Below are 27657 nucleotides of genomic sequence, written 5' to 3' on the forward strand. Positions count from 1 at the left end.
CTTTATCCAATGAGGAGAGAGAACGGCATAAAGGGGCGGTCCTCTCTGTGTGTGCAGCCAAGGGATGCGCGTGAATGTGGTGACGTAGGGACGAGGACCAATAGATCCATGACGAGGGCGGGGGCTGCTAACTAACGAAGTTAGCCAAAACTAGAGCACTGGAAAAGAGAGTAACGACACCACCATTGACTCCCGTGGTAAGGGTTTTGCGCCCCGAGTGGCAGGATATGGGTATTGCAAAAGCGCCCAGAAAACCCATTCACTCCAATGTATGTGTGTTGCCCACTTGCTTGTAAATTGATGAAAACGGCAGTGTTTTTGTTTTTAGGTGTCTTGGTCATATCAAATTATTATAATTTGTTTATTACAAAATGTAGATTGAAACATTAATGTAGACAACTGTTTTTTTTGTTGTTTGTTTGTTTTACTCGCCTATGTGTTAAAGCAGAAGTAAGTGGTCCGGTCGTTTTCGCTAATGCTGCGTTCCAGGCAGGCTTTTGAAATCGTAAATTACAGCTTCAAGTCACAACTTACGACTTTGTAGCGTTCCAGGCAACCCACTCGTGTTTTTCCGACCTGTTTTACCGGTGAAAGTCACTATAACGGCCACTCATAACTTCCGACCGGTGAACTCGTACCAGATCGAACTGGTACCACTTCACGTTTGGAAAAATACGAGTTTCCTTGAACGCACCATAACAATCCTCGTCCCTACGTCGCCACATTCACGGCGTCCCTTGGCTGCACACACAGCCCTGCATGCCGTTCTCTCTCCTCATTGGATAAAAACTGTAGGATACGATAAATGTTTTCTCCTCGGCTCAGAGCAGAGCAGAGTGACTGACAGACCCGTGTTTCAGACCAAACACTCTATGTAAGTGATTGCTGTCGGAAGATATAACTATTTAAGACTTATATTAACACAAATATATCACTTACTTCTGCTTTAATGTTTATCTGTACAGGGTGCTCAATGATGCTATTAACGTGGGTGATCTATAAATGTCCTTAAATTATTGAAAATACCACACTTGCTCATTCACCAACAACACAGAGTTGTCAGTTCTTGGGCGCTTTTGCAAAACCCATATTCCTCCACCAGGAGGCGCTTCCATTGGACCAATGCTGTCGTTACTCTCTGTTCCAGTGGCCAAAACGACCGGATCGCTTACTTCTGCTTTAAATTTGCCTCAAAATGTACATTTAGCTGTGGTCTACTACTGTATCTGCCTGCAGTGTGCCGGTGCCGCCTGCAGTGTGTCGGTCCCGCCTGCAGTGTGTCGGTGCCGCCTGCAGTGTGCCGGTGCTGCCTGCGGGCGGCGCTGTGACGCGGCGCCGCAGCTCAGAAGGAGCCGCAGCCGTTGATTGGAGGAGGAAGTGACACCACAACAAAGAAAGATGGCCGAAGTCATAGAGCTGCAGAAGCTGAAGGTTGGTATATTCACAGATATACGTTGTTATTTCACCGGCGGGGCGGATAAACTGCTCGGTAACGCGTCGTGAACGAAGCTATGTATTAAAACCGCGGAGTGACGTCACGGGCCGGTCGATGACGCGGCAGTAGAAACGTTTTTTTTCCGGTTCACAAACAAACCGGCGCCGTGAGTTCACGTTGCTCATTGAGCCGCGGAGCTAACGCAGCTAATGCAGTTAAAACTCACCACGCTGGCTCGTCTAAAGCTTCGTTAATTACATTTATCGGAGGAAACAAAATGTTATTTGTTGTTAAAACTTTATTCGCAGCTCAGTTTGTTAGATGTAAAGTCTCCCGCCATTTCTGCCTCAGTTAAATTAACGACGACGGAGAAGCTAAAGGAGGTTTGTGTTTGACCTCCATTGATCTGCAGCTGCAGAGGAGAGAGAGACTTTAATTTGTTCTTACAGGGCAAATCCACTCATTACAGCAGGTTAAAGGTCGAAGAACAGTGAATGAGTGATTAAAAAGGTGAATGAGTGATTTAAAACTATGTTCTCTACATTAGCTTCTCCATTATAAACACAGGAAGTCAGTTTCCTCGCTCAGTGTTTTCTCACAGATCAAACAGAGTTTTAGTTTTATTTATTTGCACCATCAAAACTAAGGACAAGTACAAAAACAGAAATGTAAAGAATAGTAGGCTAAGTGGAGGTTAAAAACCCTGTATGGTCTTATATACAAAATACCCCCCTGAAAAATGTGCAAAGATTCAAAAACAATTCAACAACAACAAAGAAAGCAGCAATAGAAGTGCCTTATAAACAAAAAGAGTTAAAATAAAATTCTGAGTATCTATAAGTATAATAATTGATCATGCTGGTCCAAATGTTGGTCCAAATCCGTGACCGTGTAACTGGTTTTTACACCTGAGGCCGGAAAACAGGATTCACTACATTTTTGTTCTCATCTTGGTTTCAACCAAGACATTGTGTGTTTCTCCTAATTTATTCAGCTTTGTCCTTTAATGTGACGTCTGTCTTCACTTTCTGTCACTGATACAACACAGTGAAGGTGAAGGAGAGTTTAACTCTGGTGCTCAATCTCAGCTTTTCTCTGGAAAGTCCACAGACCTCAGTTTGAGCTGTTTACCTAGATGTCTGAATGATTGGTTGCAGAGTCCAGACGGGTTTTAACTGGAGGCGTTTTGTCCCTAAAATGTGAGATAATGCATTTGCAACCAGTGTATTTACTGTTTTGTTTTTATTTTGTTTTTTACACTGGTGAAATGTGAAAGTGACGACTCAAAGAATCTGTAATCTGTCGTTACAGGAGTCAGGTCAATGGAAATGTGAATATTTGGTTTGCTGGTAGATTTACGTTGTGTGCACCCTTAAATATTCTACTTCAGGGGCGGTGTTTAGCTCAGTTGGTAGAGCACCCGCCCCATGTGTTGAGGCTATAGTCCTCGCTGCAGGCGGCCCCGGTTCGAATCCCGTGTCGGACGGCCCTATCCTGCGTGTCATTCCCCCTCTCTGCCTCCCATTTCCTGTCATACTCTCAACTGTCCTATCTAATAAAGGCATGAAAAGCCAAAAAAAATATACTTTAAAAAAAAAAAATATTCTACTTCAGCTCCTAAGATGTTTTGCAGAAAAAGATAACGTTTTCATTAGACCACAATAAAACAAATAGATAAAAATACCTCAATAGAAATAACCAGGAAACAGTATAAAAAATATAATACGATATAAAAACGAGTACACATGTAGATGTGGGGAATAGGTATAATAAATAATGGTTAACTAACTAACTAAAGGGCTGATTAGTTGTTTAATTAACATGTTTTGTTCCTGTCCCTTTGCTGTTGCAGCTGGCTGAGCTGAGGCAGGAGTGTGAAGCTCGAGGTTTGGACACTAAAGGAAACAAAGGAGAGCTCATCGCCCGGCTGCAGACGTACCTGGAGGAGCACGGTGAGGATTTACACTCGACACAGACTCAACAGAGCAGATACCAAATAAACTCTGTACTACTCCTGAGTTTTATCCCTGAGGCACTTTGAATGAATGAATATAAATGTTTAGTTAAAGCAGAAACAAGTGGGTGTTTCTTGTTGTATCTGCTCTCATTACCACAACAAAGAACCAAACTCCAACTCCATGTAAAGCTGATCCTATTGTGATTAATTATTTGTTGTATAAGTCTATTTATTTAATAATAATGTTTATTTTTCATTTCTTCTCTGTGATAAAAAACCACTGATCTGTGAATCGTGTTTGTTCCAACCAGCAGAGGAGGACGTGGACGTTGACGATGTTCTGGCAGAGGACACGGAGGTGACGTGACGTTTCACAGTGTTTGATCTTCAACTCTCCGACTCTCAGAGTAAAGTTTTGATCATAAAGTTCATGTTTTTACTTCCAGGACTTCACTAAAGTGGAGAGCGCCAACAACGTGAAAGAGGACAAGGACTCTGAGGCTGCTGAGAACGAAGAGTACGTTTGACATTTTACTTGATATATTCTGTATTAACAACAGTCTTTGTGTTAGATTGTGTAGCTGTAACTCCTGTGTACATGATGAGGGTTCTGTTTATGTGTCACTAGTTTTCACCACTAAAGCAAATGAATCCTCTTTATGTGTTTTTTATCTCAGATCTGCTGAGGACAAGAAGGTGGTGAAGATCACTCCTCCATCATCCTCCAGTGAAGTATGAACCGCTTCTGTTTCATTCACTAACTCTGTGATTAGAAACCTCAGTCTGCATATTTAAATACAACTAGAACTAGAAAAAGCATTTCCATGAATGGAAATGGTTTGAACACTGTAAGCAGCTGAAGCAATGCTGAATGAGCTGAAGAAATTATTGAAACAATGTTGAATTAGCTGAAGAAATGTTGAAAAGGGCTGACGCTAAAGCTGAAACATATAACTTAAAAGGCTGAGGGATGAATGCCTTTCTAGGGCGTAAAGCAGAAGAAAAGTTAAAAAGGTAGACGAAAATGCAGAAATCCTGCATGTTTAAATTTAACAGTTGAAGAGTTGAAACCTGCAGCCAACCTGACAGGAAGGAAAACTGATAAACCAGCAGTAAATTTCTGGAAAAAAGTGGTACAATTAGACCTACTCCAAAAACATTTAAACATTTGTAGAACAAGTGGTAAAAATTCTAGAAAAAAAAGTGATAGACAAAAAAAACAACAACAATTTTTTAGAGAAAAGTGGTCAAATTTCTCAAAAACAATTCTAGAAGAAATGGTAAAAAAAAATCTTTAAAAACATTTTTTTTATAAAGGAAAAGATAAAAAAATAGAATAGAAGAAAGAAAGAATAGAATAGATCTAAAACATGTAAGAAAAAGGCTGATTTTGTATGAAGTGGCTGGAAATTACTTGAATTGTTGAAGATTAGTTACGAAGAAATCTAAAAGTTGTAAACTACTCAAATCTCTTTAAAACTGAGAGCTGAAAAACATTCTTGAACCATTACACTGAAAAACTCAATCTTTCCAAGAATATTTGTCCTTTTTCTTGTCAAAATGTCTCATTTCTAGTCAAAACTAATCTCTTTCCACTTTAAATAAGACTCATCACCTAAAAATTAACTTGCTTTTAGATCATTTTCACTTGAAATAAGTAGAAAAATCTGCCAGTGAAAGCAAGTTTTTTGTGCTTGTAATAAGAAAGAAGAACTTGCTCCACTATCAGATTTTTCTACTTTTTTCAAGTGAAAATATGCTTGAAAGAATGAGATTTGTTTTGACTAGAAATAAGACAAAATTTCTTGGTAAGATATTTGAGTTTTTGCAGTGTACTAATATAGATGAAGCAATATCTGAAGGGTAAAAGTAGAACATGTAAGCAGGAGGCTGAATGACATGACATGGTGGGAAAAATCCTGAATCGTTTTGGATAAGTGTAAAATATGTAAATGTGTTAAAAGTCTGAAAGTAGTAGACATATTGGAAATGCAGAGGAATACATATGTTTTCAGCATTCACACTAATAAGTTTAACATGTGACACTGCAGCCAAAGAAATGTAGAGCGGTTCACATTGGTGCAGTTTTTGCAGTCTGAACTGTTTCTTATTGTTCAGTTTGTGTTTTTAAACCTTTACACGTTTTGTTGAACAGCGGTTACAGAAGAGAGCTGAACGCTTCAACATGCCGGCGACGTCCGAGAGCAAGAAGGCCATACGAGCTGCCAGGTCTGGTTCCCTCTGCTTTCCCTCTGCTGAACATTCACGTTTCTTATCTTCAGCTCTTGATGAAGCAGAATAAAAATATTAGAGTAGGATTTTAATAGAATTTATTAAACACTGTTCAGTTTGTGTCGCCTGTAGCAACCCAAAACGTAATAACGTAATAATTTTGGCCATTTAAAATGTGATACGGCCAATAATGTAATAACCTGCCAATAATGTAATACAATTACTGAGCCAATAACATAAAAACTAAAGCTGGTTATAACATTATTGGCCTAGTATTAAAAAAAACATTTGACAAAACAACAATTATTTCTAATAACTGCAGTCATATTAATGTATTATTACATTATCTGCACTAGTTATTACATTTGCAAAGGGTTTTTATATACTAGGCCAATAAAAAATATTTATTTATCATTATTTAAAAAGGCTCTCAAAAAGTACCTCATCAATCAAACCATGTACAATCGAATCTTCTTCTCATTATTACAATTACTATGGTTTTGCATTATTCATTCATGTATTTTTCCTTTCTTTTCTATATTTACTGTATAATCACTTATCTTTCTCGTTATCATTTAATTATTTTCTATTTTCTTGTCTTTACTTGTAACAAATTTGGTTTTTGAGTATTTTCTTCTTTTTCATATGAGCCCTTTCCAGCCAACATTATAACTTATTATGTTATTGGCAAGTTATTACATTTATAATAGTTATGTCTGTTATTAAAGTGTTAATTATGTTTTGGGTTGCTACAGTTGTTAAAACTAATCAATACTCTAAATATGATGTTGAGTTTGTTCTTCTCGTGACTCCAGGTTCGGTTTACCGGCGGACGCCACCAGTCCGTCTCCAGGTCTGGTCGCCAACAGTAAAGCTCCTGTAAGTTTTAATAAACGTAGTCGACGTTCTTCTTTTTATTTCCTTTTGTCTGATGATGAGTCGACGTTCACCTGGTTTCTCTCCGTGTCTCCTGAAGGTGAACGTCGACCAGCTGAAGAAGAGAGCAGAACGGTTCGGCATGAACGTCTCATCCATCTCACAGAAGGTGAATATGACGCTGTTTGGTTGTTTGGTTTGTTGGTTTTCAGCAGTAAATAAACATCCAGGATACTTCTTTGTTAAAGGGATACGCCAACATTTTTTTTTTCGTGTCTTGCCTCACTCCCGAGTCCATGACCAGCAGATAGACACCATCCTTTCGACTGTGCGTGCAGTAACAAGGGAGATAGAGCCGTATCGCCCGTAATTAGCTTAGCTCAAACGCCGGAAGTGTATAGGTAGTATTAGCCTGCCTCCACCTAAAGTCGCTAATTAGCTTAGCTCAAACGCTGGAAGTGTATGGGTAGTGTTAGCCTGCCTCCTAATCGAGCGGAATATAGAAGCTGATTTCATTTTAGCTCTCAACATTTCAAACATTTTTAGGCGAGAAAGTAGCCGTTTAGATCAGCAGTGTGTCGTTAATTTGTCTAAATACCAGCTGTTTACAATTTTGTTGGGACGAATTCGGCGCTACTCAAGCTAGCCGTTGTGACCAACGCACTTCCGGTTACTTTCACAAAATAAAACACCCGTTGCCCTTTACATACAGAAAACCATGATGATAGAATTTGTGCTTTTACTTTGAAATAGGAAGCTAACCTACCCTCGATGTAGCTAGCTTGAACCAAAATAAAGCGTCTTTGCTTGAACCCTCCGATTTGACCGATCTCGTCCCGTTACCGGCATTTGACCGCTCAAGATGCCTTACCGGAGAGTTTTGTCAGCTCTGAGACGAAGATCGGCCCGCCGGTTTCCGTTTAGAGTTGCTGAAGAGTTTCTCTGATGACTTTAGGTGGAGGCAGGCTAACACTACCCATATACTTCCAGTGTTTGAGCTAAGCTAATTACGGGCGATACGGCTCTATCTCCCTTGTTACTGCACGCACAGTCGAAAGGATGGTGTCTATCTGCTGGTCATGGACTCAGGAGTGAGGCAAGACACGAAAAAAAAATGTTGGCGTATCCCTTTAAAGTAAACTTCTTGTGCAGTTTGGTTTCCTCTTCAATGAAAACCAAACGGTGACTTCCTTTCATATAAATATCTTTGTACAGATTATCATGATCCAGTTTCCTGTCTGGTCAAACACGGGGCTGTAAATGAGTTTATTCTCTTTGTTGCTGTTAACATGAATTAATATGAACTTGTTTTCCAGGTGGAGGAGGATGAAAAGCTGAAGAAAAGGAAGGAACGGTTTGGGATCTTAACGAGTGCAGGTTCAGGCGGCGGTGGCGGCGGTGAAGATGCTGAGGTGAAGTTTTATATTTAATCACAGTGTAGAAAGTTCCAAGAGTCTATGTCTGTTTATCTAAATGTTTCCTTTTTGTTTTTTTGTTTTTTCTGCAGGCAAAGAAAATGAAGCGCGCTGAAAGATTTGGAAAAGTGTAAATAATGTTTTAGAGTTTGCTTTTTTTGTAAAGCATTTTCATGGTTGTACAACACAGATCCCTGAAGATGACAGACGTCACTTAATAGGATTCCTGTCGATCAAAAGTGGAGTTTAAGTAGCTCAGACACACAACAGGTGGTTTAAATCACTTTAAATGGTTTGGAAAACAAAGGAAGAGAGAAAAGTTTTCAGTCTTTTACTGAGCCTCAGGTTAGTGGATAAAAAAAAAAAAACGTCTGATTGGTCTGATTTCATTTCCTCACTCAGTTCATGTTCCTGTTGATTTTATAGACGTTTTGTTTATTTTGTGTTTTTCTGTAAAACAGGACTCGTAGTGTTTTTTTTTGTTGTTGTTTTTTTTGCTCTACATTTTGCCAAAGCTGCATTTAAAAAAATCAGAGTTTCAAAGTAAAAGCCTTTCAAGCTTCCTGCATAGAAACACAAATCGAACCGAAGACGTGGGTCAGTCGAGCCAAGAAGTTTTTTTTATTTCACTGTGCAGCAGCTGTTCAGCCTCGGAGATCAGTTTCTTTGCTTTGATAAAAGTTGTTTTTTTTCCAATCAGTGAATCAATGAGGAGCAGGAAACGGCTGCAGGAACTAAAAGTGAAGAGATTTTTTATTTGATCAGAGAAAATAAGAGTAGAAACATGATAGAAGCTGTTCAGTATGTCGGATAGATCTGTTAAACAACGATCCTGCTCATGACGGTGGAAACTAAAGTCTGTGTTTATTAGACGTGATACGAGTGAATATTTTAACGTAATATTTAGATGATCTAACTCACCTGTTTGTGTTTGACGTGTGTATTTACTTGTTCTTTTGATTGATCAGATGACCTGTTATTTCCTCGTTTTCTTTCTGGGATTCCATTGGTACACTGCTTCAGTTATTATCTGTCCATTTTCTAACATTTTGTGATTTAAAATAAATTGTTTTTGATTTTTTTGATATCAGCTTCGTTTATGCCTGGTTTTTTTTTTGTTTTTTTTTACTCCTGTTCTGTGTCTTTATTTAGACACTCTTCAGGGTATCCACAGGATCTTAAAAAGTCTAAAGTTTGGAAATCTAAATTTTAGGCCTTAAAATGTCTGAACACACCGTCACCTGGCCGTAACGCAAAGACGCGGTTAGGCGCGTGCGCCGGGCGATGCGGTACACGCAACTTTTTTTTTTTTTGCGACACTATACACGCGATTTTTTTTGTGCGACAGGACCATCGCGTCTTCGTCTATTTCATCGTGTTTGGTGGGAACAAAAAAGGAACGCTTTTTTCTCGCTCGAGTTTTGACGCGCGACCAAACGCGAGATACGCGATTTTGTCGCTCGTTTTGACTCGTGTCAAAAAATTCACGAGCCCGCCCATTTTCAGATTCAGATTCAGCTTTATTTGTCCTTTACAAGGAAACTTGTTTTCACCCCCGTACGCAACACACAACCTCAAGATACATAAATACATACATTACATCACCCACCCATAGGCTACACATTAAACAGGAACACACATTTAGCGACGCAATCTATTTAGTTCTGTTATAGCAGAGGGGACGAAGCTTCGGCTGAACTTGACCCTCTTAAATACAGGTGAAGTTATATATCACAGGCAAAACTACTAATTAAAGTCAAATCAAAGAATTCTTTATTTGTCTCAGATTGAGAGGGAATGCTGCACATACACGGAAAAACATGTAATAAATAAAAAGGTCACGACAAACACATGTAATAAATAGAAGGTTACAAAAATGCATTTAAAGTGCAATATGCCACAAAAAAAGGTAAATCTGCTAATTATAGGTAAAGTAATATATTACAGGCAAAACTACTAATCATAGGTAAAGTAGTATAGTACAAGCAAAGCTACTATTTACAGGTAAAGTAATACATTACAGGCAAAGCTACAGTACCAATCATAGGTAAAGTAGTATAGTACCGGCAAAGCTACCAATCATAGGTATAGCTGCTAATTACAGGTAAAGTAATCTATTACAGACAAAGTTACCAATCATAGGTAAAGTAATTTAGTACAAGCTAAGCGACTATTTACAGGTAAAGTAATACATTGCAGGCAAACTAAAGGTAAAACTAATCACAGGCCAAGTAATATATCACAGAAAAAATACTAGTTACAGGTAAAGTAGTCCAGTCATTTTATGAAAAAAGGTTGAACAAATTGCAACAGAAGCAAACTCAACTGATTTTGTATCCTCAACATGTTCTGAGTGAGGGGAAAAAAGCCCCGAAGAATCCCATTAGGGGAAAGTTTAGGGGAAAAAAGCCCCAAATATAGCCCATTCATACGCCTATTCATTATTACCCAGTTGATTACTTACATTAAAGCAGAAGCAAGCGATCCGGTCGTTTTCGCTAATGCTGCGTTCCAGGCAGGCTTTTGAAACCGTAAATTACAGCTTCAAGTCACAACTTACGACTTTGTAGCGTTTCAGGCAACTCACTCGTGTTTTTCCGACCTGTTTTACCTGTGAAAGTCACTATAACGGCCACTCGTAACTTCCGACCTGTGAAGTCGTACCAGATCGAACTGGTACGACTTCACAGGTCGGAAAAACACGAGTTACGGGCTGCCTTGAACGCATCATAACAGTCCTCGTCCCTACGTCACCACATTCACGGCGTCCCTTGGCTGCACACACAGCCCTTCATGCCGTTCTCTCTCCTCATTGGATAAAAACTGTTACGAGAAATGTTTTCTCCTCGGCTCAGAGCAGAGCAGAGTGACTGACAGACCCGTGTTTCAGACCAAACACTCTATGTAAGTGATTGCTGTCGGAAGATATAACTATTTAAGACTTATATTAACACAAATATATCACTTACTTCTGCTTTAAGACAAACAAAAAAATGTATTACAAGTTTTTTGAAATTCTTTGTTAACATGAGCAAACAGTGCATAATCTAATTACGTATGGCTAATTTGCATACATGCAACACCAGATCTAAACATTGTTATAATAATACATTTTTTGTTTGTCTTAATGTAAGTAATCAACTGGGTAATTTTAATTGTGATATCTAAAGGTTAAAAATCTGTGGGCTATATTTTGGTCTTTTTCTAAACTTTCCCCTAATGGGATTCTTCTGCTTAGAACCAAAGGGGTGTAAGTGACATTTTGGGCGAAAATGAGTTCTATATATCAAAAGGAAGGTCTCGATGAGCTCTATCCAATGATGCCAAAAGGACCCATCTGAGATCAAACTGTGTTGAATAAAGCAACTAAACAATAAAGACCTAAGACAAAAGCGTGAGTAATGTTTGGAGCCAGAAGGGCGCAAGTGGACTTCTTGAGTGAGAAGTTGAGTTGGGACTTTGGTTGGGTTTAGGCAATGAAGAAAGGAGTTGGCTAAGTTTAGTAAAAAGACCAGGTAGAGGCTAGACAGGCCAGATAGAGAGAGAGTCCAGATAAGTAGAAAGAGTAAGTAAGTACTTTATTTATATAGTACCCTTCTCAGTACGAATACACAGAGTGCTTCACAGCGTAGATAAGATAAGAGTCCATCGACTGGCAACAGCAGGGAACATAATGGACCCTTTTAAAATAATTGATTGATTGATCAAGAGTGCGAATTATACAATGACAATTGGGGGGGTCAACATTTTACACAGCGCGCAGTACAGCGCAGACGCGTGCTTGAGTTAACAGAAGTCTTACAGTATCTTGCTTGTTCAATGAAATGTCTACAGTCTGTAGATGATGATAAACCAAATTTTACACAATTTTACAGTTCATGCAGCACATAATGTACCACACAAACAATTTTTGTAGTCACCAACAAAATATTCTAGATCTAAACTGCCGAAATTCAGACCCATGCACACACACCCTAGCAAAGACAATTAAATGGTTTAGTCCACTAGGGGTGTCTGAAATTTTACTACAAGCATCTTCCTGGCATGACTATGGAAATACTGTATATTGTAGTATTTATGATTAATAAGAAAGATACATGTTTCAACCCCCCCTATCTGTTATTTGTACCTTTAGGGGGGTTGAAGTCGTAATTAGGGGGGTCAAACCCCCCTGTAATTCGCACTATGGATTGATCATATTTATTTAAAACCAAACAAAAATTATATCTCACATCCAACAACAAAAACATCCACGGGACACCATATAGCCAAATATCGAACAGGACAAACAACAACAACAACAATAACAACTACAACAGACACTAACAACAACTAACACTGTTTGAAATGGGGATGGAAGAAGCAGAGCTTATCAGTTTCCAACCCCAGACAACACACAACAACACAACCAAAACACAAGGTCACTCTCCAAAACCCCTCCTCCCCATTAATGAATGAGTTAAATGAAAATGAATTACTTATTCAAGTGTTAACTATTCAATCAATTCAATGCATTGTTCAGCAGATACGCCCAATATGTCCATAGAAGACTTGGAAATGTTTGGTGCCAAAAAGGCGTATCTGACGTTTTTTCCATATATTTTTTTTATTTTAAAATGTTTTAGAACATGTTCATTGTGTTAATATGCCATAAGTTTATTACATAAATACTAATTCATAGCCTATAAGTATGTCTGTGATTGCAATGTTGTGGTTAAGGTTCATGAATACAGTTGATTGAAGTGTGGTCAAAGTTTTGTTTTGCCTCTCCCAGAGCGATATCGCTCTGGCCTCTCCTGTAAAGTTTGTCAAAAAAGCCTTCTATCTCCTTGGCCGTTGCAGCGCCCTCTTCTGGTCAGCGGTGGAACTACAGCCCCCTCCTGCCCCCCCCCCCTCGTGCGCCCTCCTGTCCTCGCGCGTGTGACGTATGTTCCTGTGACGCGCAGAAATTTTAAACTCTCGTCCTTTTTCTCAGTGATGGCGGCTTCGTTTCGTTCTCTCCCTGGAAGCTGTAACAACAACAAATGGTACTACACCCGGCCGCAGATCGACAACAGCCCGTCCCGGCGAGCGGGCCTTGACCCGGACAAGGAGCTCTCCTACAGGCAACAGGCCGCCAACCTGCTGCAGGACATGGGCCAGCGGCTCAACGTGTATCTTTTTGTCGACGCTAGCTGCGTTAGCACCTTAGCACCTTAGCATTGTAGCATCGTAGCATCTTAGCACGGCGGCTAGCGAGGTGTAACGCTAGCTTCGTCGTGAAGCCGGTTCCTGCTGCTACCGCTGCTGTTCGGTGCTTCAGGGCCTGTGGTTTGTTTTTGTGTGTTTCTTAACTAAATAACGAGACAGTTTGTAGGTGGTTTTGCGGTGGTTAAGTTTACGGAGGCTGGTTAACGGTACAGCGGTAGTAGTGTCAGGCTGAGCCGGGGCCTGCGGTCGGCGGCGGCGGCGGCGGGCCTTTCAGCACCGTAGCGTTAGCGTTAGCATTAGCCGCTAACTGTTAAATGTTTATCCAGAAAATGCAGCACAACAACGTGTTTCACATGGAAACACGGAGGTTTTATTTTAAGTGTTTTAACACGCGACATGATTAAGGGTCAGTCCCGTTATATATGTGTGTGTGTTTTTAGGCAACAACAGCTTCCGGCTAACCTGAGCCCAGGTGAAGCTACCTGAGGATCCAACTTTGTTGTTGTTCTGCCACTGATGAGATTATAAGACTTCAGTTTCCCTAAGATTAGATAAAATGATCCTTTATTCGTTTTACAGTGGGGAAATCAATGTACAAGGTTGCAGCAGGCAGACAACAGAAAATAAATGTATTGCAGTATTGTGTAATAGCAGTATTTGTAATAGAGTATGAGTATATGTACACGTTTCATATGGAAACAGTGTTTTTAGTTTAAGTATTTAACATGCTATATGTTTTAGGATCAGTCCTGTTGTGTGTGTGTGTGTGTGTGTTTATAGGTCCATGTGAAGCTACCTGAGGATCCAGCTTTGTTGTTGTTCTGCCACTGATGTTTTAAGATAAGCTGAGAGATTTTACAAGGTTGCAGCAAAGAAATGTACAGCACTGATAATAAATAGCAAATAGCAGCAAAAATGAAAGCAGAATTTGTAATGGAGCATCAATAAATGTGTATATTATATTGATTTTAACTGCTGTAAAGTGTCCTTGAGTGGCGTGAAAGGCGCTTTCTAAATAAAATGTATTATTATTATTATTATAACGATAACGCTCCTTCACACGTTTTGGTTTGGTGGAGCCGGTCGGTGGTCGCTGATGGAGCTCTGTGGTCCGGTCAGGATGTCGCTCCAGCTGTCCATCAGAGGGGACAGCTGGGCCGTCGTTCCCTAGAGCAGCTCCCCCCTTCACAGATTCAATAGCTCAGTTTAAAGGACAAATCTGGGCAAATTCAACCCGGGGCTGTATTTTCCTAACATTTTAGGTCTAAAAGAAGGAATCTGAAGACATGCACCCAGAAGTTTATTTCCATCAAGCAAGCCGACATGTTTGTAAAACTAGATCTAATTCAAAGTCTCACGGAGTCGAGACCCAAGTTGATGCTCGGTGTGTTCAGGTGCAGTTGGAAGCTCCCGTTTGTGTCATAAACACAGGAATATCAACTCTTGACTTGCTTGAAGTAAATAAACTTCTCGGTGCATGTTTAAGTCACCATCTGACGCTGTCTGTGGCTTTGAGGGATGGAAACAGCCTAAGCAGCGGAACTTCAATCCGCTCCCATTCATCGCTGCCGTGGCGAAGCGGGGACAGACACAACTACCGCAAAACAGGAGACATTAAACTGAAAATCTTCAGATTCCTTCTTTTAGACCTAAAATGTTAGGAACATACATGCAGCCCTGAGTTGAATTTGCCCGGAATTGTCCTTTAAACTTATCGATTTCTTCGTTATAACTGAGAGAACTGGTCGCTGTAGGAATATAACCACCACATTGTCCTTAACCACCACGTATCAGGTCCCAACTTACAATAAATACAGCGATTGTGTACATGCATCGATTCTACATGGTCCAGTCTTTCACCAGATTTCACAGAAATGTAAGTAAAGTTTTGTTTCAGACTCGTCTCATTTAACTCAAACTCTTGATGTCACTGTCAAGATTTTGTCATCACCCCATTTTGTTTTTCTCTCTCTCTTCTGCCAGGTTATTGCTCCTGCAGCTCTGTTCCTGGCAGCGAAAGTCGAGGAGCAGCCCAGGAAGCTGGAACACGTCATCAAAGTGGCTCACGCTTGCCTCAACCCTCAGGAACCGTCACCAGACGTGCGCAGCGACGTAAGTTTAAACCTCTGTTCACCTGATTGATCTTCACAACAATGACACAGCTGAGCTACTTGATAAAAGTAATTTGTGCGTTTTATTTGTGGTTTCCTCTGTCTTGTAATTTTTTTTTTTTTTTAATGTACACTCATTCAATAACAAGAATTTGGCGTTAAAGGGACAACGAGGAGTTTCTATTTGGTTATAAAAAAGTCTCATATTAATGTGGATGAATCTACGTTACCTACACTTGTTAATGGGCCCATTTTCGATAAATATATCGTTTTGTCTCTATCGTTATTTTGTTATTATTAGTGGTGGCGGAGATGCTGGTCGAGCCGACCAGCGTTTCTTTACTTTCGGTTTTGTGGCGAGTCATGAGAATAACCCCGCCGAATCGCCGTTTATGGTCGGAACTACGGCGGTATGTGATCGTCTTCGAACCTCTGACTTTAATTCTTGATGAATGAAAACATGAGTCTGTCTTGCGCCGGTCAAAGAATTTCACGGTGCGCGGAGGCTCGTAAATGTAGAGTGAAAACACTTAGCTTTTCCAAAACTCCTCGTTGTCCCTTTAAACCATTTGTTCTGAGTTGCACTTTGTTTTGAGAGGACTACTAACGTTTTCATCGCTCCAAATTGCACATTTCTCTTCTCTGGATATTTTCAACTCTAATTCATCTTTGAATATGTTTACCAGCTATTTTATGTATTTTCTTTTTATGCCTGCGTTCACACTGTGTATTTGTATTGGTACGTTTTGATAAGTTGCTGTTGTTACTTGAGACGTCGAGGTTGCATGATGCTTTTTGGTCAAGAGAAATCCAGACAGACGTTGCGTTTCAGTGACTGTGTGTGTGTAGGTGTGTTATGTACCAAGTTGTTAAACAAGAGCATCTGTACGGGCTACATGGATTTAATCGCTCTAAACCAAGGTAGGTTCAGCGTGTTTGAACGTCGGCGTCCCCAGACCTTTTCTAATATTAAAGGACAATTCCAGTCAAATCCAGCCTGAGGCTCTAGTTTCTAATATTTCAGCTCTAACAGAATGAATGTTTAGGTTTTCTTGTTAATGTCTCCTGTTCTGCAGTAGTTCTGTCTGTCCCTGCATCGCCACAGCAGTCAGCGTATAATGTTTAGGCTGTTTACATCCCATAAAACCAGACCACATCAGATGGTTTCACACATACACAGAGGAGTTTGCTCACTTCAGTCGTTGTGCAGCGTTCTGTTTTTTTTTTTTACTGCTCTTGTTGATGTAGATTTTTCTGGCAGTACAGACGCTTTCTAGTAAAGCTGGATTTTTAATTGCCGTTTCGATTGTTGCGTAATCAAGCGATTGCGTATTTATAATTTCTTTTTCTTTTTTTTACTAGTGCTACTCTCATACGTCTTTTACTGACTCATTTTCTCTGTTTTCCGGCTGTGTAGACGCAGTTTTAGTACCGGTAGTTTTAGTTTAGTTTATTTCGGTCTTGACATGTCACCTCATTTCACAATAGAAATTACATCACACATAAATACAGCAGCTAGACAAGGTCCTAAAAGGAGTAACAAAACATAGAGTACACAAATCAAAGTAAACAATAAGTAAATATATAAAGTGTACAATAGACATTTAGACGGAAAATGTGTAGGCTGAAGCTTAGCTTAGCTACACTGTTATAAATCAAGTTATATTAAAATATGCAATCTCTCCATAGATTGGCGGCTGTTACCGTTGTGCATCTTAGTTTAGTGTTGGTTCTGATTTTTGACTTTCTGAATAGTGAATATACACATGATTAGGGATGGGTATCGTTTGCATTTTCATCGATTCCGATTCCTATTTCGATTCCTATTTCGATTCCTTATTTCGATTCCGATTCTTTTCGATTACCGATTCCGATACCAATATTAATTAGAAAGTAAATAAATATAATATATATGATTTGTCTGCTTATCTGTTTTTGTATAACGTTACTAGGGCTGCCCCCAAATAGTCGACCAAGCAAAAATCACTGGCTGACCAAAATTGAATTGGTCGATTGGTCGCAGGAAAACAACAACAACATTTGGAGCCGCGGGCAAAAAAAAGGAAAAAGAAATCCAGCGGCAAGACTGGTTTTGACACAGTTAACTGATAACATTAATCAACGTTCCTAAGCTGTGTGATGTGTGTGTGTGTGTATGTGAGTGACTGCTAGGAATCGAAATGCGCATTTTTAAACGGTTGTCGAATCTTGGGATTTCGGTTCTGGTTCCAAAATTGGAACCGGTTCTCGGTACCAATCCCTACACATGATACCTCTGAAGTTAATAACGTTGGCTTTTAAAAATGCCGCTTATTCCGGGGCTTTCTGTTGGGATCACATCCCGCTTTGAGACTGACCAATCAGCACAGAGTAAGGCTACGTTTATACGGAAACGCCCTCCGTGCCCCCCTCAGGTCGTAGCAATCGGAGCAGACTTTTGCATTTTCACCTTTTGCACGGGGACCCAATGGCGGAGCGTTTTTGAAATTTCCACTCTGGAGGGTGGTTTCACTTTTTTGCGTTTTCAAGCCCCCAAAACGCTGTTGCCGTCTAAACGAAAGGCACATCCGATGAAATATTTTGCCGTTTTCATCCGCGAGCGTTGTCATGTAAACGGGGCCTGAATCTCACCCTGGAGTTTTTCGAGCTGACATAATGACATACAAATTCAGAATAATGAAAACAAATGATTAATTGCATAGTTTATTTACATGATACACATCTAATTACTCAAGTGTCACAAATTGTTTGAATTGTTTTAACCGGGAAGTCTGGTAATTAGTGTTTAGAAAAAGTATGGCATTTTGAAATTTCAAATGTGTAGGAACCCTGTGAAGTGAACAAACCCCTCAGTGTAACAGCCTAAACATCACACGCTGCCGTGGCGATGCAGCGACAGACAGAACTAACTGCAGAACGGGAGACGGTAACAAGAAAATCTGAACATTTATTCTGTTAGAGCTGAAATATTGGAAACCAGAGCCGCAGGTTGGATTTGAGTGGAACTGTCCTTTAAAGGGATAGTTCACCCAAAATTGAAATTCCACTCATTATCTCCTCCCCCTCACGTGGACTAAGGGCTGGGAGAAGTTTCAGAGTCCTCCGTGGCTTCTCTGAGTTACAGGGGGTCTCAGCGTAGCAGTGCATGTCCATATAACGGTTGCAAATGGATACCAACTGTCTTCGTAACAAAAAGACACACCAAAAAACATCCAAATACCTCCATAGTGCTCGTATGTAATGTCCGTCGTGTATTGAAGCCCCGACATGAGAAATTGTTCCAAGTCTATATTTCAAGCTTGTTTGTAGCGGAAGCTCCTCTTCCCGGTCCGTCCAAATCTCGCGCGATTTGCGCCGGCGTCAATACAGTTGGTATCCATTTGCAACCGTCATATGGACATGCACTGCTACGCCGAGACCCCCTGTAACTCAGAGAAGCCACGGAGGACTCTGAAACTTCTCCCAGCCCTAAGTCCTCATGAGGGGGAGGAGATAATGAGTGCAATTTCAATTTTGGGTGAACTATCCCTTTAACCTCTAGCTGAGAACGGTCAGACGTCCTGTGTAGCGAGTCCAGCTGCTCTTGTTTGACAACGGCCGTGGCGGGCGCCCAGTGAGTAACGTGCCTGTCCTCTCAACCTCAGGCTTACCTGCAACAAGCCCAAGACCTGGTCATTCTTGAGAGCATAATACTGCAGACCCTCGGTAAGTTGGGGAGGGAGACCCAGGCCCCTTGCTTTTCCCTCCAGAAACACATGTGATGATGCAAAGAAAAGAAAAGAAAGAATAGTGCTACTGCTAACCTTGTGTTTTTACTTTTCATCCACAGAAAGCCCCATAAGCAGAGTTAGACGCACTGGACACTGACTTTCATGCTTCATGTTAGCGTCGCTTTTCCCCCGCCGTTACTTCACCCATTTATCCCTCCTCTTGTTTTTGTTTTTTTTCTCCTTAACTCCTCACATTTCCTATTTTTTCCTTCAGATTTTTTTTTTTTAAGCCATTTGTTGTAGGTCTTTGTGACGCTGCTGCATTATTCTCATGAACTAAACAGCGGCTTTTTAGTTTGTCTGCTCTGCTACAGATCGCTTTAATCCCACGACACGTCGGCGGCTTTGATTGATTGAATTCACAGAACGAGCATCGAGACATAAATTATAAAATTGCCATTAATGTTTTTCCACATTCAACAGTTCATGTTGTCGAGGATGTTATCAGATAACGAAGAGCACCACACAATTTAGTAACAGTGTTGATTTTTCTTATTTCCAGGGACTTAATGATAACTACTGAATGGGAAGTAACTTCTTTCTGCTGCTTCTTTTCATTCTCTTTACTAATCTCTCCTTGTTTTTTGTCTCCTTTTTTATTTTATTTTTTATTGTAGCTTTTGAAATCACCATCGACCACCCACACACTCATGTCGTCAAGTGCACTCAGCTGGTCAGAGGTGAGTCTCAGCTCTGCTCCTGTGTGAAGTTGTGTTTGGATGTTCCACTGTGATTATTATTACAAAACCAGCTGCATCGGTTGAATTAATTTTCAGGTTTTAAAGGTTTTAAGTGGATTTCTTTGTTCTGTTGTTGTTCCAGCGAGTAAGGATTTGGCTCAAACATCATACTTCATGGCCACAAACAGGTATATGCACAGTTTACTGTAGAACATGAGCTACTGTGTCTAGGGATGTCACCATTACACATTTTCTTGGTGCGATTTTTGTCAGAGAAATAATCACGGTGTTACGATTATCACGATTCTTATGCATTAATTAATTTCACAACACTATGAATGTGTAAAATCAAATATAGTCAAAATATAATTACATTACTCATTGTTTACACAAAATATTTCAAGTATCTATTAATACATGACCAATTATTAATCCCCAGGAAATATTCAGGTCATAAATTGTCATCTATACCAAATGTTTGCGTTTATTTTAATAGTTTTTTGTTTTGTTTTAAATACAAATGACAGGCTAACATTTAAATTCCTACCAATTCAATGTTACGTTAAATAAATTGACCAGTATCTGTACATTTACCTTTATTTTGGCGCCACATCTGCCGATACGGTTCCGACATAATCTTTTTTGGGAAGTGACGGTATTTATGAATCTTTGCGATTAATTGATTGTGGCGTTTAATACTGCGATTAATTGTGAAAACAAGTAATCGTGACATCCCTAACTGTGTCTTTTTATGTGAAAAGGAAAGCGTGTTGTGTGTGAGTGAGTGTGTAATCGTCAAACTCAATATACTGAATGTCTGCTCTCTCTCTCCCCGTTTGTGTTTTTCTCTTTCCTTCCTGGACTCATCCTGCCACGTAGTCTGCACCTGACCACGTTCTGCCTGCAGTACAGTCCGCCGGTCGTGGCGTGCGTCTGCATCCACCTCGCCTGCAAATGGTCCAATTGGGAGATTCCCGTGTCCACGGACGGAAAACACTGGTGGGAGTACGTCGACCCCACCGTCACCCTGGAGCTGCTGGACGGTACGTACTGTTGGATTCACATAAGAATTGCAATTCTCATTTAATACGATTCAGAATCGATATAAAATGTCCCAAAATCGAATCTAAATCGATAATGAAACAAATTCTAAGGAAAATCCATTTCCTTACGATTTAAAAGGCAGCATGTTTAACTGCACTATTTTTTTTTAAATAAAGAGGCACTTTTAATTGTGTTACTTAAGCAATATGTGATATTGCTTTTATGCAACAGTTTCAACAATTCCATCTAAGCATGGATAAATGTTTAAAACTCAATAAATGTGAAAAAGACACTTCAGTCATTCTGTCTTGCAAAGCAGACTGGAGTAGATCATGAGGATCCTTTGCACCGATAGACTGAAGCAGAAATCATTAGGAATCAAATCGTTTTGAATCGAATCGTGAGATAGTAAAAGATTCCCACCCCTAATAGGTTTGTTACCTTTAATTGTCGGTGCAAGCTATTTTTAGAACGGCGGAGCAGAACCGTGAGCTGCTCAGAGCTACGCTACGGAGGCTCATGGGATTTCTTGGTTTCTGGCGTGGATTAATGCACAGGCTGACAGGCTGCAGCCTAGGGGCCCCGCATGTGGAGGGGCCCCGGGATTGGTCAGATTATGTGGGCACGGAGCCGCAGTGTTAGAGAAAAAACAGCGGAGCACGACAGCAGAGCGCAAGGTGGGAGAAAGAAAAAAAGAGACCAACAACTAGCCTATAAACTGAGATCCATATGGGCCAAAACGGACTCAATCACCTGTCTCTGATGACCACTGAGAGTGAGTTACATCATGATTAGCCGAAGTTACACGATTATACGGGGGCGATCGTTCATTTGTAGAAGGATATTGTTGTTGTAGTAAAGAGCTGAGTTACATGGCGTTTTTTTTTTTTCTTCAATTGCCCGTTCATTCGGCAGGGCGGGGGGCAGAAACACGTCTGTGCACCTCAGTGTTATGATGTGAAGGATGTATTTTTGCTCCTCATGTTCCCAGAGAACTTGTTCTACCTTTGTTGTAGCGCTGCTCCCGCTGCCGTCCTTTTTTTTTCAGCTGTCGTCCTTACTCGCGCTAATGTTTAAATCCCACCGTCACATGTTTTTTTGTTTTTTTTCCAACCCTTTATGAACAACCGTATAGGCCTGCTGTCTCTAAACAATAGAGAAGACAAATATGCAAGAATAGAAAGTCTCTAGAGAAACGTATCCAAATCAAATCCGTTTGCAGTGCCTTCTTGTTCTCTAGTCCTTAGCTATTACGCTGTTAGGCTATTGGTTCAGTTATTCACACACGAGTCCTTCCTACAGGGCCGGCCCTAGGATTTTGGTGGCCCTAAACATGATCTTGTTTGTGACCCCCAAAACACTCCAAGTGCAAACACCAAATCACACACACTGCTTACAACTGAATAAAACAGACACACACGGACATCCTCTGAGGTCTGAGACCAATTTCTTGACTTTTACTTATTTTCTTAAATTCATCTTTTTAGTTTGAGCTGCAGCTAAAGCGAAAGGGAAGAATTGCAATGTAATTGCCAACTACAACTGTTTAGTACATGAAAGTAGGGCTGCCACGATTAGTCGACTAGTCACGACTACGTCGACTATTAAAATCGTCGACAACTAATTTAATAGTCGATGCGTCGTTGTTTGTTTGTTGTTTTAATTTTGTTTTTCTCTCAAAACTGCTGCGGCACCTTCCACACACGCACCCGCCGCCGCAGCCGCCCACCACACACACACACACGTGCACTCACTCAGTACACATAGGTGTTCTCTCTCTTTTCTCTCTCTACCTGTCTTGTCCTTCATCAAGCGGCACCGGTGTAAACCCCCCCCGCCGCCGCCGCCGCCACCGCCACCACCGCCCCTCTCTCCCTCTCTCTCTCTCTCTCTCTCTCTCTCTCTCTGTCATTTTAAATGAGAAGCGCTACTAGGAGCGGTACCGCCGCTCCATCGTTTTAAGTCACGGACTGAAAAACAGCCGTTCGTCATTTAAAAATAAAATCGCAGACTTTGAGACTCGGTGTTGGAGAATATTGGAACGTTACCGCGTCTGGTCACAGCGTCCTGGTCACGTAATGAGCGCTCATCTTAACGAGGAAGTCTTCTCTCCCGGCGTAAAACTACGTCAATAGCTTCCCATCACAGTCCACACCTTGCAGAGTTTGAGCTGCACCTCAGTTTCACTTGTTTTCATTTGACAGAGTTTCACACAGAACTTTCTGTTGAGTCTTTCCATGTTTCTCCCTCTGTGACAGTAAAAAGGGAACATTTAATTTTTTTCAGACAAGACGATTGTCTTATAAACTATTCGATTTTTTTTAACAGAACGACTATTATTTACACTGAGCAAGTTATATTTGAATGATAAGCCTACCAAAACTTTATTATTGTGAATAATTCCTTAGTTTCAGGTGTCTACCTCATTTTATTTAAATGTAGCTATGTTTAATGCCAGAGACAAATGAAGGAAAGAAAAACCTAAAAAACCTTTAAGTATTTATTTTGGTGTTGTTTAGTATGGTATGAGGCCAGTGCCTTTATCCTTATTTTACTCAGCTGTTTGCACTTTATGCTACAGTTAAAGCTGCATATTTCATTAAATGTTTAATGAACTATCATCTTAATTGTCTTTATTTTTAGTTAGCATATACCTTAAACACTTAAAGCTGAAAGCTAATGATGGTATATAAGAGCAGCTGCATGCTGGTGCGATAATCTGTGCGATAATCTGTATGTTTTTGCATTCAATTTACAGTCGACAGTCGACTAATCGAAAAAAATAGTCGGTGACTAGTCGACTATCAAAATAATCGTTTGTGGCAGCCCTACATGAAAGATGTTGCTTTGTGTTGCTAATGACAGCTTGAAGTGGCGGTAAGTTTTTTTGTTTTTTTTAAAGTTGAATGAAATTAACCTTAAATCTAAACGTGTCTCTTCCCTCAGAGCTCACGCACGAGTTCCTGCAGATTCTGGAGAAAACGCCGAGCCGCTTGAAACGGATCCGCAACTGGAAGGTCGGTGTCGTTTCCCTTTTCCTCCTCTCACTGGTGCTTTGTGACTCGTCACAGACTCCTCGTCGTCTCTAACCGTCGTTTTTTCCGTTTCCTCCTTCTCCTCGCTCCTCGTTTTCAGGCCGGCGGTCAGACGCCGAAAACGAAAGCCAAAGTGCAGGACGACGGCGGCTGCGACCAGCGAGACGCCATGATGAGCATGATCTCCATGGCGTCCTCGGAGAGCACGGTGGCCGGACTCATGAGCCTCTCCGCTCCTCCGTCCGCCGGCTCCTCCTCCTCCGCCGACGAGAAGGAGCGGCCGGCGTCCGGCAGCGCTCAGACCTGGAGCGGCGGGAAAGGGCCGGCCGGATCCGGATCCGAGCCGCCGCCGCAGCAGCAGCCGAACAACGAGGTCCACGCTCCGGCTAAAGTGTCTCTGAGCGAGTACCGCGCCAAGAACGCCGACGTGCTGGCGGCGCAGAAGAGGAAGCTGGAGAACATGGAGGCCAGCGTGAAGCGGGACTACGCCAACGCAGCGCAGGCTCTGATTGGTCAGCAGCAGCACCAGAGGAAGGAGAAGCAGCATCATCATCATCACCAGCAGCAGCAGCAGCAGCAACAGCCGCCGCCGTCGTCATCGTCGTCGACCGCCGCCGCCGCTGCATCCGACATGTCCAGTCCGTCTCCCATCATCCTGAAGATCCCTCTGGAGAAGGAACGGACGCACGACCGGAGTTCCCTCAAGATGCGTTTACCCGTTGCCGGTGGCGGCGGCGGCGGCGGGCGTGACCAGGACATCAAGGTGCGGATACGAGTTCCTGAGAAGCAGCGAGGGGGGGGGGCGTCGGGCGAGGAGGGGGGCAAGAGCAGCAGAGACAAACACAGAGAGCGCTCCAACCACCACCACCATCATCATCACCACCATCATCACTCCTCTTCCTCGTCCTCGTCCTCCTCCGGCGGCGGCGGCGCCTCGCTCTCCTCCTCGTCCTCTCATAAACACTCTGCGGCGGCGGCGGCGATAGGAAGCGGCGGCAAAAAAATCCCCAGCGACTCGTCGAGAACGAGCTCCTCCTCGTCCTCGTCGACGTCGTCGTCGCGTAAGAGGACGCACTCCCAGGATGCAGCTGTTGCCGTTGCCGTCGGCGCCAAAGTCAGCAAGTCGTCGTCGTCTAGGAACCCGTTCCAGCCGCCGCCACCGCCGCCGTCGTCGGGACATCACGGCGTCGCCGACATCCTCCTCCACCAGGGCGGCGGCTACTCACACTCCAAAGGCGACAAGACGGACACGAACGGTCACGGAGTGGCGGCGGCCGTGGCGGCGGCGGCGGCGGGCGTTGGCGGTGGCGGTGGCGTTGGCGGTCAGTCCAACGAATACCAAGACACGTTTGAGATGCTGAACTCTCTTCTGAGCGCTCAGGGCGTGCAGCCGTCGCAGCCGTCCATGTTCGACTACCGGTCGCAGTACGGAGACTTCCGGTACGGCGGCGGCGTTGGTGGCGGCGGATCCAGAGGCGGGAACTCCAGACCGCCGCCGCTGCCGTCAGAACCGCCGCCGCCGCTGCCGCCGTTACCCAAATGATGAGATCCTGTCCGAGACGAGCCGGACGCCACAAACACCTTGTTACATAAAGTATTTGTAGCGTCGCGTTATGTGATGATGTCATAAATGTTCACCTCGTGATGTCATAGCAACACGTTTAGTAATAATCTGTAGAGCCGCAACAATTATAATTGAACAATAATCAATTATTAAATTGGTCGTCAGCTGTTTGAGTAGTTTTTTTTTAAGAATAAAAGTCCAAATTCTCTGATTCCAGCTTCTTCAATGTGAATATTTCTGGTTTCTTTGTTCCTTTATGACGATAAACTGAGTCTCTCTTTGACATTTGAGGACGTCGTCTGGTGGTTTGAGAAACACTGATTGATGTTTTTAGACATTTTTTAACATTTTATTGAACAAACAACTAATCGATTTATTGTTCAAATAATCGACAGATTAATCGATAATGAAAATAATCGTTAGTTGCAGCTCTAATAAACTTTGTTGCATTTTGTAAGAAGTTAAATAATGCACCAAATTATTATAAAATGTAGGTGAAAATGTAATAGTTTTGTGCATTATTTAACACCTTATTACAAAATGTGACGGTTTGTTAGAGCTGCAGCTAACAAATATTTTCATTATCGATTAATCTGTTGATTTATTTAAACGATTAATCGATTAGTTGTTTGATATTTTTCAACATTTTATTGACCAATCAGTGTTTCCCAAACCACCAGACGACGTCCTCAAATGTCTTGTTTTGTCCACAAACCAAAGAGAGACTCAGTTTATTGTCATAAAGGAACAAAGAAACCAGAAATATTCACATTTAAGAAGCAGAATTTGGACTTTTTTTCTTAAAAAACTACTCAAACCGATCAGAATAGTTGACGATTAATTTAATAATCGACTATTGTTCGATTAATTGTTGCAGCTCTATAGTTTATTACATATTTTGTTCAAGAATCTGATCACATTAACAAAATGTGTCGTTGTTACATCATGAGGTGAATATTTATTACATTATTACATAATGTGGCGCTACAGAGTTGGATTTTTCTTCTTTTTTTTTGTAACTCACCCAGTGTTTCTTGACTTTCGGGCTTTCGGTGTGTGACAGCAGAGAAATGTACCTGTTCTTTTTCACAGTGGGGCAATAAAGAGGCTTGTAAAGCTTGAAGAAAAAATGTGAGGGAAAAAAAATTACAGCAGCAAAAGTGTAGATAATTTTCTTAAAAAAAAAAAAAAAACTGCAGGTGAAATGTGATGACGGGACCCGATTTACTGTTTCTAGAGAAGAAAGAAGTCATTGTCTTGAAATCATGGAAAGGAAAGCTAAAAGATTTCCATCTCGTACCTGTTATGTCTTCTTACCAGTCGTCTTTTTATAATGTTTTTATAGTGTGTTATTTATTAATTGATTACTTAAAAAGAAAAAAAACAGTCCTCCCCCCCTTTTATACCTTTTTAAGGTCCAGACTGTACAGCCGAGTGTGAGAGTGCATGTCTACAAAGCCATCGTCTCAATATTTTTGTCTTTTTTTAAGAATATTTTTCTTCTTCAGCCATAATTGCAAAAACAAAAAAAAGCTGATTGCCCCACCACGTCCTCCCTCGCCCCCCTCCTCCAGTGTTTTATCTATTTTGTTTCCCTTTTATTATTTGGTAAACTTGTACAAAGGATGTAAAATGTTTAAAACAAACATGAAATATTTTTTACATTTTGTTATAAAAATAGCAACAAAAAAAAGAAAGAAAATAAGAAGAATTGTAAATTGAGGAAGCTTGTACTTTTTTGTTTTGTTTTTGTTTTATTTTTTAAGATTTGGAGTGTTGCAGTCATTGTTTTAAATGGTTGTAAAATATTCATACTCAGTTCTGTAATGGTTACACTAATGGACAAAGTTCATACCAAGCATATAAACGTTTATGGTTTCACAAAGGGTTCAGAGAGTTCAAACATATCTACTCGATATGGTCACAATGAAGGAGCTGCCAACGGACATTAACGAGTTTTATTTTTGCCCTGTTTTTTCTTTTTTAGTTCTTTTTTCCAAGAGAGATAAATATGCAGCGTTTCTACAACATGCACGACATTTTCACCCTGAAATTATGGAGAAAAATCGTGTTTCTGTGCTGGTTCTCACTTTGCGGTGACCATACCGAGCACAGCTACTACAAAGTATTGACAAAACAGATTTATTAATGACTGATCATAGGCCATCTGTATGTCTTTTGTTTTTATTAATGGTTGTCTTTTCATTCATTCATGCATTTCCTGTGGGGATGTTTCAGATGTTTTACCCCCTGTCACACTGTTCCAATGTCATCATGTTTAAACTGTCTTTTTTTCATTTTTTAAACTCCACACCTCCAAACTGAAGTGGTGGATCTTCAGTTTATTC

The 27657-nt window shown here is 41.1% G+C and overlaps 2 protein-coding genes across 3 annotated transcripts; both read left to right on the plus strand.

The window, feature by feature from the left end:
* The first annotated feature begins 1292 nt into the window (after window positions 1-1292).
* On the plus strand, window positions 1293-9005 carry sarnp (SAP domain containing ribonucleoprotein). 2 transcript variants are annotated; one of them, XM_085782991.1, is made up of 10 exons: window positions 1293-1431; window positions 3288-3387; window positions 3704-3750; window positions 3839-3909; window positions 4070-4124; window positions 5548-5621; window positions 6440-6503; window positions 6601-6669; window positions 7817-7912; window positions 8008-9005. In XM_085782991.1, the coding sequence occupies exons 1-10, from the start codon at window positions 1399-1401 to the stop codon at window positions 8047-8049; spliced, it is 651 nt and encodes a 216-aa protein (XP_085639117.1). In that variant the 5' UTR covers window positions 1293-1398; the 3' UTR covers window positions 8050-9005. The 2 variants fall into 2 exon arrangements, with proteins under 2 accessions (XP_085639117.1, XP_085639118.1); XM_085782992.1 differs by having other exon boundaries at window positions 3707-3750.
* Window positions 9006-12839: 3834 nt separating this feature from the next.
* On the plus strand, window positions 12840-27252 carry ccnt1 (cyclin T1). Its single transcript, XM_085782968.1, has 9 exons — window positions 12840-13068; window positions 14900-14981; window positions 15089-15217; window positions 18861-18921; window positions 19604-19666; window positions 19809-19854; window positions 20546-20709; window positions 23657-23727; window positions 23846-27252. The coding sequence occupies exons 1-9, from the start codon at window positions 12893-12895 to the stop codon at window positions 25286-25288; spliced, it is 2235 nt and encodes a 744-aa protein (XP_085639094.1). The 5' UTR covers window positions 12840-12892; the 3' UTR covers window positions 25289-27252.
* The last annotated feature ends 405 nt before the right edge of the window (window positions 27253-27657 follow it).

The sequence above is a fragment of the Trachurus japonicus genome, chromosome 7 (assembly GCF_045865225.1).
Source record: "Trachurus japonicus isolate A0001 chromosome 7, Traja_1.0".
NCBI classification, from domain to species: Eukaryota; Metazoa; Chordata; class Actinopteri; order Carangiformes; family Carangidae; genus Trachurus; species Trachurus japonicus.

Excerpts from the sequence above, each read along its gene's own strand:
- sarnp (XM_085782991.1), top strand. The coding sequence starts at position 1,399 with ATGGCCGAAGTCATAGAGCTGCAGAAGCTGAAG. Across the intron at positions 3,388-3,703 it reads GACGTACCTGGAGGAGCACG|CAGAGGAGGACGTGGACGTT; the intron begins GTGAGGATTTAC and ends TGTTCCAACCAG. Across the intron at positions 6,670-7,816 it reads TCTCATCCATCTCACAGAAG|GTGGAGGAGGATGAAAAGCT; the intron begins GTGAATATGACG and ends CTTGTTTTCCAG.
- ccnt1 (XM_085782968.1), top strand. The coding sequence starts at position 12,893 with ATGGCGGCTTCGTTTCGTTCTCTCCCTGGAAGCTGTAACAACAACAAA. Across the intron at positions 19,855-20,545 it reads TACTTCATGGCCACAAACAG|TCTGCACCTGACCACGTTCT; the intron begins GTATATGCACAG and ends CCTGCCACGTAG. Across the intron at positions 20,710-23,656 it reads CACCCTGGAGCTGCTGGACG|AGCTCACGCACGAGTTCCTG; the intron begins GTACGTACTGTT and ends CTCTTCCCTCAG.